The following is a 13,686-nucleotide window of genomic DNA, read 5'->3' on the forward strand; positions in this document are numbered from 1 at the left end:
TCATTCACTCAGGCACCTTTCTCTGATTTTCCCAGCAGACACATACATTAAGGGGAGTTTATAGTATCCGATTAAATTATCAACCAGCTCATTGTGACATGGGAGGAAACTCGATCACCTGGGACAAACCCACGCAGTCACCGGGAGAGCATATAAACTCCAAGCAGGCAGCCTCACAGCTTAAAATCAATTTAGGTTGCTGAAGCTGTAGGATAACTGCACTACTTGCAATGCCATTGTACTGTCCTTAAATTTGTGGTTGCTCTAGCTCACTAATTGGCAGCCCCCCCCCCCCCCCCCCCCCAAACCCCTCCTGATAAACGATACCTGAAATAGCATTGGGAAATGGTGGAAACACTCAACTAGTCAAACAGCATCGGTAGAAAGCAAAACATTTCAGGTCGAATACCCACCTTCAGAATTAAGAGAATGAAAAGCAAAGTCACAGTTAAACTCCAATATTCTGCTAGCCAACCACTCAGATATCATGATCCAAACACACAATGCTGGAGGACTTCAGCAGATCCCCAGGATCTGTGAGGGAAATGGATAGGCTATCTTTTCTGGCTGGGACCCTTCAGGAGTGGAGGGTGGGGGTAGGAAGAAAGCTGGAAAAGAGAGTTGGGAGCAGGATAAAGCTAACAAGTGATAGATGGATGCAGGTGAGGGGTGCTTGATTGGCAGATGGGTGGAGTAGGTGTAAGCCTGGAGATGCAGTTGCTGTAGTTGTAATCTATGGCAGTTTGAGAGTGATAATACAAGCAAAGGAGTGTAAATTGTTGCAAAATACAGAGGTGTCAGAAATAGCCAGTAGGTCAGGTTGTACAAATGGAGAGATGAAATTTGAGCCAATATCACAGATAGATGACTTATAGCCTGGACTCGGCATCATAATCCCTTCCTAACCCATGTGGCCAAGATAACATTTGGTGGTCTTGGGAAGGGACTGGTAATCCTGGGTCCAAGATAAGGATTTGAATCTTGGATTTTGGGAGAATAATTTTCTTCATGGTATTTGGTATATCCAAAAATCAACTTCCTAAAGGGAAATTTAATGATTTGATTCAGGATATGGGAAAACTCCATGGGTATGGGATATGAAAGAAATGGCCACTTTAGAGGTAAGCTCTGTAGTTCCTCCAAGCACTCTGTTGCAGATATTTAGAATTATATTTTAAAATATGATTTCCTGAATAAACTGCAACAACTAATGACCACAAATATTGAACAGTTCATGAATTATTGCAATCAAATCTCAAGAGGAGTAGCAACCAGTACTGGCAGTTGTTATAATTGAGGCCATTTTTTACAAACATATCCAGCAATTGGCCAAAGGTTTAATATTCCAGCTTGTTCTATCCCTTTTGAATGACAACAGGCCAGAGCGCCTCACTAGCCTGCTCCTAATTAGGAATTTTGTATGAGGGAAGCAAAGTCTCTATAAAATATCAACTCATAGAAGAGAAAGAAAACGTTAAACCTTTGACTTCATGTATTTTTAAAATAACACTTTAGTGATCTAAATGAACAGTCTTTTAAATAGTGACTTTGTGTTTAAAGGGCTTTTTTGTTTGAATCAGTGATATCAAAATCCAGTTAATATATTTAACTAAAACTCTTAGATGGAGAAGTTTTGAAGTTTGTATTTCCTACCCAAAATGTAACCATATTGTGAATTTGTAATTCCATTGAAGTAGACTTCTCACCTGAAACTCCTTTATAGGTATAATCCCATTGGAACTATTGAAATAGTGGGGTACCTGGAATGCAATGACTATCAGGATGGCGTTCATTTCTATAAAGAGAAGGTTTGAACATGTTGTATTGAATCATTCATGGGAAAGCTTGATAAACACATCTAGAGGAGTAGAATCAGGGGTTCATTTTAAATAAAGGACGTGAGAAAATTTGAGCGGACCATGGGTGCCAGAGAGTGGTCTGTATGTCATCTCTATGTCTAAGATGCATAATTATACCAAGAATAATCTATACTGATTTCAACAATGTATACCAGGTGCTACTGCAAGTTTCTAGTGTTTTTTTTCTTGAAGTTTACAATAATGTCAAGATGTACAATGGTTAACCTAGAAAGGAATTGCTGTGATATATCAATACACAGTATTGCACATGAAAGCATGTTATAAAAAGTTTGTCAGTGGTTAAATCAGGAGTGTATTCCATATTAAGGATGTTAATTTATAGATGTCATCTGTCTGTTTAACAGGAGCCTTACTATGTTCGATGCATTAAGCCCAATGAGCAGAAATCTCCACTCCTGTTTGATGAGCGTCGCTGCCAGCATCAGGTGGAATATTTAGGTTTAATGGAAAATGTACGTGTTCGGAGGGCAGGATTCGCTAACAGGCAGACTTATGAAAGATTTCTGCAGAGGTAAAGATTCATGACCAAATCTCCGAGGTTGTGCCAAATAAAATGTGTAATTAATTATACAATGGCAATGACATTGCCACAATTTCGGTCAAATTATGTTCTTTCTTTCCCATTCCTTTACTCTTCAAATTGGGTAGTTGGGAGTAGTATGGAAACGTTAATCTTAGAATGTTAAGGCTCTATCCTGGTAGGCTCCACTGTATTTCAGTTTTGATTCAGTTTTATATAAATTATTTGATCTTGGGAAATAATATCCAAATTGAAATCTATTTTTTCGGCAATGTTACATTTGCTAGTGCCATCAGCTAGTAGGCATGGGAATGTATTCTCCTTTGCTTCCAATGACTTCAAGGTTTCAAGGTCAGTTTATTGTCACATGTACCAGTTAAGGTACAGTGAAATTTGAGTTGCCATACTAAGTGAAAAGCAACAAGACACACAACCACATAAAAGTTAACATAAACATCCACCACAGTGGATTCCACATTCCTCACTTGATGGAAGCTAATAAAGTTCAAGCTTCTTCCTCTTTGTTCTCCCGCGATCGGGGTATTCAAACCATCCGTAGTCGTTGCAGCTAACGATCAAAGCCCCCATCAGGGTGATCGAAACTCCCGCGTTGGGGCGGTTGAGACTCTCTCCACAGCATGGAGCGCCCGAATTGGCCTCTTCTTACCAGAGACTGCGGGCTTCACGATGTTAAAGTTAAAGGACAGACAGACTGTTGGCGAGGCAGCCACTGCTGGTACTCTATAAAAAGTCAAGTTCAAATGCTATCAGATGGTGAGATTTGACATTGCTTTTATGTGCCAGCAGTCATGCTATCACATGTAGATAGCACTAAAACAAATTTTAAAACTGCTATTAAGGTTAAGATTTCTATTTGGGTATCTTTCCACTGTGTAACTTCAGCCACTGGATGGCGCTCAGCATTAATGTGTTCTCGGCCTCTTAAGGAAATTCAAAACACAAGAACTCGCACAAGGCTTTATTCTGTGGCTGTCATAAAATACTTAATGTTGACAAGAGATAGTAGTTTATTTCTATCTCGTTGCCTATACTAAATATGGAAAAATGTCACCCCTTGCCTAAAATGGATTTGGCAATTTTGACTGTGTGTAGTATTAAGTGATAGAAAAACAAATATTCAATACTGCAGGGTGGAAACAAAATGTAGGTGGTTGAAGATGGAACATCTGAAGTGACAGTCATGTGAGGCATAAAATTGAAAACAACATCAAGGAATTGTTGCCGCATAATGATCTGTATCTCCACTTTACCAAAAGTAAAAATCTAAAGACAGGAGCATTAAATGAGCCATTGGCACCAAACGTTTTTCAAAAGTGAAGAGTCTGTCTGAATCTCTGGAGAAGAATTGACTTTGTAATCTTTCCCACTACTGTTTGTTTTGCTGCTGAGGTCTAAGCACTACCTTACCCCCTAAAACATTTGTTCTTGTCCATGGGAAGACAAGATAGCCTACTCTGTTGAACTTAAAAAGACTTGCATTAGTATTGAACCTTTTTAAAATCCGTTACCATTCTCGGGCCCCGGAATCAAACAGCTGACTTTTTAATTAAATGTCATGTGTGTATAAACTGCACTATTGCAGTAAACAGGTCTCTGGTTGCTGATCACTGAAAGTGGCAAATAAGCATTCAAGATGGTATTGAGAGCGTCTAGATCATGTAGCAGGAGCATACAGAAGCCATGTGTAAGTGGCAGAAGCAGCTACCCACCTGCCAGTCCTTTAAGTCACCTCATGCTCCACCTATGGAAGACTCTACAGTTCCTACAATGGTTTCATTAGCCACCTTAGAATCCACCAAGCTGGAATGAAAGCAAATATTCTCAATATTGAATCGCTGCTGAAGAACCCCTAACTTTGCAGTGCAGAAGAATGAAATCATTAATATTCTGTGGGAAACTGCACTAGAGTTTTGTGAGTCAGAATTGAGGTCTGTTTCAGCAGAATGGAACTGAAATTATTCTGCTGAACCTTTACCTACTTTCTTTCCAAACTTTGCCAAAGACAATTGTTTCCCATCTGGTAAGCACATAATATTGGACTATTTAGTTCATCTGACTGGCTGTATTGCATTGGGTCCTGACAGTTCTACTTATCTATCATTTTTAATATTTACACCGTCCCTATATATATTCTAAAACCACAACCAACAAGCCCATTTGCTGGATGGGAACATCATCACATCCAAAGTCATCCTCATACTATGAACCATCTGTCTTTGAACATTCATTATTATGGCTGACTCAGTTCTACAATATCCTTAGCTACTTCATGGAAGCATCTTCATAATGTGGACTGTTTTGGTTCAAGAAGACATACTGCATCATATTTTTAGGCATGGGTAATACATTCTGGCCATGTGAAAGTGCTCATTTCTCCAAAAATAAATAATTTCTTTCAATTAAATGATTGACTTCCAAAACGCATTTCTGTTGAATGGAGAGTTCCAAATATTCTTATTGGTATTTTCTGACTGCATTTCTGGAATGCTTGGTTCTAATTTTAAGACCGTCTCCTTGTTCTTGCTTATCCCACAAGAAAATCTAGTTGATTTCTATTTATTCTATCAAACATTATAATGTTATAAATATGTTGATCAAGTCACAATTTAGTATCCTAAATCTTGTTGCCAAGTTAATGAAACCTTTTATCAAAATTGATCCTTCTAGAACAGAGTGCCAAGGATAGAGGTAACCATATGCTTGCTCCCCTTGGAGTATTAGTGGGTTTATTAAACCACAAGGAGAGATCAAAGTTTCATTTTTTGTATCTGCACAGGACAGTGAAACTTTACTAATCTTTACAGCATGGGAATTTTGGGCCTGGTGAATTGAAAAGGTGCACAGCAGCTGCGGCCTCTGTGAGTGGGATTGGACCCTGGGAACCAAGGCTCTGACAAATGGAAAGGGAGCACAGCAGATATTACCTGGTGAGCAAGATCCCAAAACATTAGGATCTCTGAATAGTCAGATGACGGATTATCAGAATTTTACTGAAACTCCAATAATCCAGTACGTCTGGGACTTTGGTGACGGATTAGCAGGAGCTGCAGACAATTGGATGTGACTCCGATTCATACCCTTTGTTATTTCACTCTTTGCACATTTTACACATTAGTGCAACCTAAGATCAGGTGAACCAGGTGAATTTCCAGGGTCATGAAATAGGCAAACACAGTGGGCCCAGACTTATTGCAAATTGGAAAAAAATTGAGAAGTTGTGGTGAAGCTGTGAAAGGAGAGTGAAAAAAAAGAATGATCTTTCGATGGGGTAGAAGGCCAAGAAGATCAAATAACAAAGGAGATCATCATGCAGTGTGAATCAGAGTGATAAAAAGCAGGAAACTAAAAATTAGCCTGAAGGAGGTGCAAGTAGAATCAGAATTTAAAGGAAATGAAACATGCTTTGCATTTTCATGTTCATTTATTCAAATGATAAAAATAATAGGATTCAGATCTGGGTTAGTGTTGATAGAAGACTGAGGGTTGTGGTGGAAGGACAATATTCAGGTTGGAGGTCTGTGACCAGTGGAGTTCTGCAGGGATCTTTGTTGGGATCTCAGTTCATGATATATATATATCACCAAGAATGGAGTTGCGGAATATAAGGGAGGCTGTCAAAGTACACAGCAAGATATAGATCAGCTATGGAAATGGGCGGAGATATCACTGAGAGTTTAATCCAAGCAAGTGTGAGGTGTTGCATTTTGGAGGGTTGAATGTAAGGGAAAAATATTACAATTTATGGCCTGACCCTAAACAGCACTGATGGAAGAAGGATCGAGGGGTGCAAGACCATAACTCCCTGAAAGTGGCAACACAACTAGATAGTGGTAAATAAGGCATCTGATATGGTTGTCTTCACTGCTGAAGTCAATGAGTTATAGAGCTTTATTGGACTTTGGTTAGGCTGCATTTGGTGCATTGTTTGTAGTTCTGGTCGCCTCCATTACAGGAAAGATGTGGAGGCTTTTGAAAAGGTGCAGAGGAGGTTTAAGAGTCAAGTGTTTAGTGTCATATGTATCACAAATTGAATGATTAACTTCTTACTTGCCGCAGCATAACAGGTCTGTAAACATACCACTCATAGATATCCCAATAAACAAAAGAAAGTTCAATAAATACATAAAAAATATTAGTCCCCAGTGCAACCAAGACAGTTCATAGTTTATGGTTTCGTAGCTGTTTACAGTGTTCAAGACCTTGTGGTCACAGTTTTCAGACTTCCATACTTTCTTCCCATGGCAGGAGTGAAATTATAGCGTGACCAGGGTGTTGGTCCTCGATGATGCAAAATGATGCCTGGATAAGAGGACATTAGATACAGGGAGAGGCTAGATTGACTTTGATTGTTTTCTCCAGAACGCTGGAGATTTCTGGAAGACCTGATAGATGTATATTAAATTGTGAGAGACATAAATAGGGTAGGCATCTAAACTCATTTCCCTGCATAGAAATATCAAATACTAGGGCCATAGCTTGAAGGTGAGAAGGGCAAAGTTTCAAGTAGATGCGCGGGGCAAGTGTTTTGCGCGAAGGATGGTGAGTACCTGGAGCATGTTGCCAGGGATGGTGGTGGAGGTAGATATGATAGTGGCATTTAAGAGACTTTTGAATAAGCACGTGATATGCAGGGAATGCAGAATATGGATTATGTGCAAGCAAAAATGGGTTGGGCTTGATATTGTGTGTAAAAAAGAACTGCAGATGCTGGTTTATATTGAAGGTAGACGCAAAATGCTAGAGTAACTCAGCGGGACAGGTAGCATCTCTGGAGAGAAGGAATGGGTGACGTTTCAGGTCGAGACCTTTCTTCAGACTGATGTCAGGGGAGTGGGCGGGACAAAGATAGAATGTTGTCGGAGACAGTAACAACTGGTGGGAGAACTGGGAAGGGGAGGGGATAGAGAGAGGAAAGCAAGGGCTATTTGAAGTTAGAGAAGTCAATGTTCATACCGCTGGGGTGTAAACTACCCAAACAAAATATGAGGTGCTGTTCCTCCAATTTGCGCTGGGTCTCAATCTGACAATGGAGGAGGCATAGGACAGAAAGATCAGATTGGGAATGGGAGGGGGAGTTGAAGTGCTGAGCAACCGGGAGATCAGGTAAGTTAAGACGGACTGAGCAGAGGTGTTCAGCGAAACGATCACCGAGCCTGCGCTTGGTCTCGCCATTGACACCTGGAACAGCGGATACAGTAGATGAGGTTGGAAGAGGTGCAAGTGAACCTCTGCTTCACCTGGAAAGTGTTTGGATCCTTGGATATCATGTTCTGTACAGAAACTGGGCTGAAGGGCCTGTTCCCATGCTGTACTGTTCTATGTTCCAATTCAAAGCATATTTTGCGGCTTCATTTCACAGTGCACATTGAAGTGAAACATGGTTAATTTTTGGCATTATGCAATTACACGTGTCTGCCCACATTCTAAATTTGTGATAATTCTCTATGTTCAGAGTTTGTATGTTTGGATTGCAGGGCAACCAAATCTGATGAAATGCATTGATCCAGTCTGTTCATTATTATGGGAATGCTGCACGATAAAAAAATAATGAGGCAGATGGTGCTCTGTGTCACCACTAAACAGGTTGCTGAGATTCATTAACAATTTATTCCTGTGCAGTATGGAATAATTGTTTGTTTTGGCCTGCATGGTTAATTCTCCAACGTGTGAATATGGACTCCAATATTACCTCTTACTATAATTTTGACTTATTTTCTTTAAAGTGCCACTGATTTTAAATGATTCTGAAATTATTTCTGAATTAATAGTTAATACATTTTTAATGTTTTTCAACAGCATTGAGATCCTCCCCCTTAATACCGTGCCAATGTTGGCCATATGTGAGCCAAAACTAAGAGCTTATTTGACAGCTTTCCCTTTCTTTGTTCTTGCCTAACATGTCATCATTGCCTTATTCATGCTTTCTGGGCCTGAAAAGCTTTCACTTGATTGAAATCCTTGCTTATTTTATTTCTTTTGCCAGTATGGTCTGAAGGCTTTGGAAAGATTTTTATTGTCACCCAAACAGATGTCAGAAAACTGAGGCTAGCCTAGCAATTGATCCTGGGGCCACCTGAACTAATGGCTTGGGCAATTTAAGCTTTCACTCTATCCTTTACACATTATAAATAGCAATAAATATTTTTTGTGTTTTGAATATTTTGACAGGGAGTTAAAATGACACTTTGCATGCTGTTTTTTCTGGAGGTTGAGTTAAACTGAAGACCAAACAACTGAAATAAGTGTGCTTAAAAGAAGAAATGGCATTAACTGAGTCAGAGAGAAGAAATTGTTCCCTGTGTTATGGCTAATGTTTATATTGTAATCCATACCTTAAATACATTAATAACATCATTTATTTCTGATGTTTTGGGACTTAAAGTGTAAATTTATTGCTGAATATCAGACTGCGCAATGATGGTGTACTTCAAAACTACTCGTGGCTTGTGGGGCACAGTTTGAAATACCCTGCCAGGAAAAATTCTGCATAGTGGCAATATATTTTCTTTACGTTGAGCTAAAATATTAAATTCTCCATCTTTAACCTACATCAATTGTGAAATCATCAATTCTAATGCATAAATGCATTATCTCTCAAATAGCTTTTTGTACATTAATAGCCAAGATTGGCCATATTGGCTTCCACAACTGTATGATTCTTTGAAATTTCCAAGATAAGTTCCTCAGGTTACTTTGCAGGTGAGTTATTAATTCTGGGAGGAATTGAGACTGGTCAAAAACAAATTAAAGGATTAATGTACAATTGGTGTGAAATGGGCTATGGATGGTGTGACTCTGGGTAACAGCTCTGTCACTCTGAGAACATTCCTGCTGAAAATGAAATGTTAAAAAACATTAGTATTAGGATTGCAATTGGGCACATTAAAACCAATGCATTTTTTCAGGGTGATTAGGAATTAGTCAATGCTTTTGTACCATTTTCAACTGTTAAAATCCAAATCACAGTCAAAATGGTTGTGCCCAATAAACCTTTAAAACTCCATGAGTATTGACAAAGCAATTTTAAGTGGGGGGAGGGTGAGATTGCTGAAGTTTGGCTACTGGGTTTACTGCAATTAAAATACATCAGTGAACATATTAGTTGAATTTTACATTCCTCAAAGGGACCAGGAAGTTAAAGCAATGTTGCAGTTGATCATTTTATTATACAGAAATAATTATCAGGTGGTAATTTGTACAGTAGGGTGACATTTCTCCAGGTCCTTCCTTTGGACTCAAAGCTGAAGAAACTTTGTACTATTGTTGAGTTGAGCAGCATTACGATTTTATTGATAGTGAATCTTAACAGAAAACCAAAATTTATTAACTTGCAAAGCTGAATTGCATGTAAATTACTGAGAATATATGCATTTAAACATTGTGGTTTTTAGCTTTTGTGATGTTCACTTACATGGCCAACTAAATCATGTCTATGCTGTGTGATCGCAATGTGACCTTTAAAGAATGCTGTTAATTGTGCTCTAATCAGTAAACTAGTCTAAGACAGTATTTCAGTAATTGTTGACATCCATGTAACCCTTCACCCTGATCCTTCGACTACCTAATGAAATACAAACTTATCCTAAGCCTTAATGTTTTAGCGGGACAAGCCAAGTGCTAATCATGCCAGAACTGTGCCAAGTCTATAAATGCTATCTGCTTTTGTCACATCAGAAAATTAATAACAAAGGAAAGTTGTGGCATGATTCTTTCAAAATGCTGAAACAAAGGAACTGCAGATACTGGTTTACAAAAACAAAATACACAAAGTACTGGTGTAAATCAGCAGGTCAGGCAGAATCCCTGGAGAACATGGATAGGTGACAATTCGGATCAGGACCTTTCGTCTGAATAAGGGTCCTGATTCGAAACGGCACCCTTCTATGTTCTCATGGGATGCTGCTTAACCTGCTGAATTACTCCAGCACTTTGTGTCTCTTTTTTTTCTTTCCACAATGATAACTGGTACATCTTCATCTTTTGCCTTATGGGAATTTGCAGTGCTCTCCTATGAAGAAATTACTTGCTTAAGCAGAGTATATAAGAGTTTCAATATATTACACAGATTTCTTTCCAGTTTCCATAATGTTGTAATGGACATCTTTTTTCAACACCTCTCCAGATATAAGATGATTTCAGAGTTCACATGGCCAAACCATGATATGCGATCTGACCAAGAAGCTGTCAAGAAGTTGATTGAGTGCTGTGGATTTCACCATGACGTGGCATATGGGAAGACCAAGCTCTTCATTCGGACACCGAGAACTTTGTTCACTCTAGAGGAGCGGCGAACACAGATGATTGAACGGATTGTTCTCTTCCTGCAGAAGGTATGAGAAAAATTTGTTCATTTGTGGGACCCCCTCAGTCACTAAAAAGGAGAAAGATTGCACAATTCTTCAAAAAATAATAATAGTATTATTTTGGAGATGATTGTGCATGAAAATTGTTTTTATTGATTCTGCAAACCAAACATTTCTCCTAGATCATGGCAAAACAGCTGCAATGTAACATTTTATAACAAACCATATGTCACAAAAATTAAGCAACAGAATTTCAACAATTTAAGAGGTCTTTCATTTGTAGTGCGAAGAGGCAGGGCAATTATCCACATATGAAGTACAAGAGCTCCACGAATTCATTATAAAACAAAAGAAACAAATCATAAATCTCTTGTGCTGACACTTGTGCGTGTGCATTCCACAGAGATTTGAGTTGGCAATGCAAAGGGAAAAGAATGCAAAGGAGCAATGATTATTTAGCACATGAAATGTAACTTCTGATAGGTGCATCAGTTGTAAAGGTTATTAGCATGAATCTGTTGAACACAATTCCACTCTAATTCAAATATAGAAATCTGTGTTCCTCCTTATCTAAACATTTCCTTGAGCATGGTTTGTAACCGGCACTGTTTTGCATCAGTAGACATATTACCTCGTAATTTTTTTTCACTCTATGTAAAATGTCGACCAGTTTTGATCTTGCATGTCTGACGTTTTGCATGCATTGCTCATCAGAACTTCTTGTAAGGCAAAAATAACAGTTTTTACATGAGGGGAAATGTATAAGTAAATCTCATGGAACTGCATTCCAAAGTAACATATGGCTAGGATGGATTACTGCCCCCATTGGGTCTATTCTTAATTTGAGATTTTAGTTTTGCAACATCTTGAATAAATGATAGTCCAAAACAAAACAGCAAATGCATTCAGCCATTCAATGCATAGCTCCTGGTTTTCCCGTGTGGATTAATTTGATTTAAAACTTTGTTGCCAGGCCACAAAAGCCTAAGCTAGAGGGAAAGGTTGGGCAGGCCTGAACTTTATTGCTTAGAGCAAAGAAGGTTGAGGGTTGATCTTTCATTTAGTTAAGAGATACAATGCGGAAACAGGCCCTTCGGCCCACCAAGTCAGCACCGACCAGCGATCCCCGCATATTTAACATTATCTTACACACATTGGGGACAATTCTTTTACATTTACGCCAAGCCAATTAACCTATAAACCTGGAGTGTGGGGGGAAACTGAAGATCTCAGAGAAAACCCATGCAGGTCACGGGGAGAATGTACAAACCCCATACAGACAAGCACCAGTAGTCAGGATCGAACCCGGATCTCTGGCGCTGTAATGCTGTAGTTCCACCGCTACCTTTCAACCTGTAGCAATCTGAACCAACGTGAAAATGGGACTCTTATTTGGCCACTCCTCATTTAATGCATTGAAACTCACTAAAAAAAACTACCAGTGAGCATGGGGTGTTGATGAAAGTATTTTATGACGCAAAAAGGGAATGCTGGAAATATACCCTAGATTATCTGTGGACCCACTGAATATAGGCCTCTCTTTGCCATCGGCATTTGTTGTCTTTCCAGAGTTTGCTGGTATTTGCATTTTTTCCCCAAGATAATCATCTTGTCTGGATATCCAAGATTACATAAACAGCTGAAGTGGTGCCACTTTGTTTTCAACTTTTAATGTAATGTTTAAATTGTGTTTAATGCCTTGTGTTCCTCAATGAGCAGTTTGACTGAACATCCACATTTGAAAAAGAAAGTTACAATTTGACTGAAAACTTCCTGTTTAACTTATTATTTTTCAACTTTCTCATCATCTTTGACCCTGACTGTCAGGTTACATATGAATTAGGAGTAGAAGTAGGCCATCAGTCCCACAAGCATGCTCACTGCTTAATAAGGTCACTGCTGATCTTGTTCTCATTTTTCAGTACAATTCTCATTACTCCTTGCATGCTTTTGCCACTGCAAGCTTACATCTTTACTTCAGATTTTTCTTCCTCCCAAAGTCTCATCACCATTCAATTGATTTCCTGCTGGTCAGGATTTTTTTCTTTGTAGTTAGTGATCATTTAATTGGGAGTATTAATTTATGAAATGTTTTATGACAAATCTCTGAATGCATAAATATGCATAAATATTAAAGGACTACCTGAATCATTCAAGTGTCAATGCCTCTTCACCCCAAATGAACCAAGCAAATCTATAAATATTTTAACAGCGCACATTTCTTTGTTAGGATTGACTCTGTTTCTTGTGAAAAATATTGATTGACCTAGATTTTTTTTACTTGTTCATTTCACAAATCAATTGTCCTCTGGGAGAAGAAAATTTCTAAATTCTGATGTTGCCTGAGTTTTCTGATCAAGTCCTCTTCTTTGTCCATGCAGAAGGAAAGAACTACTAATCGTATGAACTTTTTTGTGATCTCAAATTAATAAAACAATTTACAGACTCTCTGAATTATAATCACTTGCCACATGTCACTTTCAGCAAATCTTTACACAGCTGGTTCAATAAACAATGATTTGATAATGACCATGTAAGTTATTTGCTTCAGTATTGTTGGTTGAGGTACAAGATTAATTAGCATGCCATAAAGAACAGCGCTATAACATATTTCACAGATAAATCTAAACTTTATCTGGAAAGTAAATGATCAAATATTGTAAGGTTATTAATTTTATTCTCCAATTTTATGTAATACCCCCAATCCATCTCTATCTTGTGCCCCTTCAACCCAGTGCACGCCATTTCTTCCACTATCCACCTTCTTCCCCCTCTCCCTTTCCATCTATACCCCTCTCTTGTTTTACATTTCATTCCTCTTTCCTCCTTATCTGACACCCTTTTGCTTCCTTTTTATCTCTAACCTTTGCACTTACTGCACTCATCTGTTAATCAAACCCCCTCACTTATACCCGCCTATCACTTGCCAGGCTTTTCTCCTCTCTTTTCCAGATTTTCCCCG

General features: G+C 38.6%; 1 protein-coding gene across 1 annotated transcript in view; it reads left to right on the forward strand.

Moving 5' to 3' along the window:
* Positions 1 to 13,686, forward strand: part of LOC144607527 (unconventional myosin-Id-like) — a 296,615-nt gene that overhangs the window by 86,468 nt on the left and 196,461 nt on the right. The window contains exons 15-16 of the mRNA XM_078424424.1: positions 2,225 to 2,391; positions 10,544 to 10,751. Of these exons, the coding sequence (XP_078280550.1) occupies positions 2,225 to 2,391; positions 10,544 to 10,751 (375 nt within the window). The remainder of the gene's footprint in view (positions 1 to 2,224; positions 2,392 to 10,543; positions 10,752 to 13,686) is intronic.

This window comes from Rhinoraja longicauda, chromosome 29 (assembly GCF_053455715.1).
Source record: "Rhinoraja longicauda isolate Sanriku21f chromosome 29, sRhiLon1.1, whole genome shotgun sequence".
Lineage (NCBI taxonomy): Eukaryota > Metazoa > Chordata > Chondrichthyes > Rajiformes > Arhynchobatidae > Rhinoraja > Rhinoraja longicauda.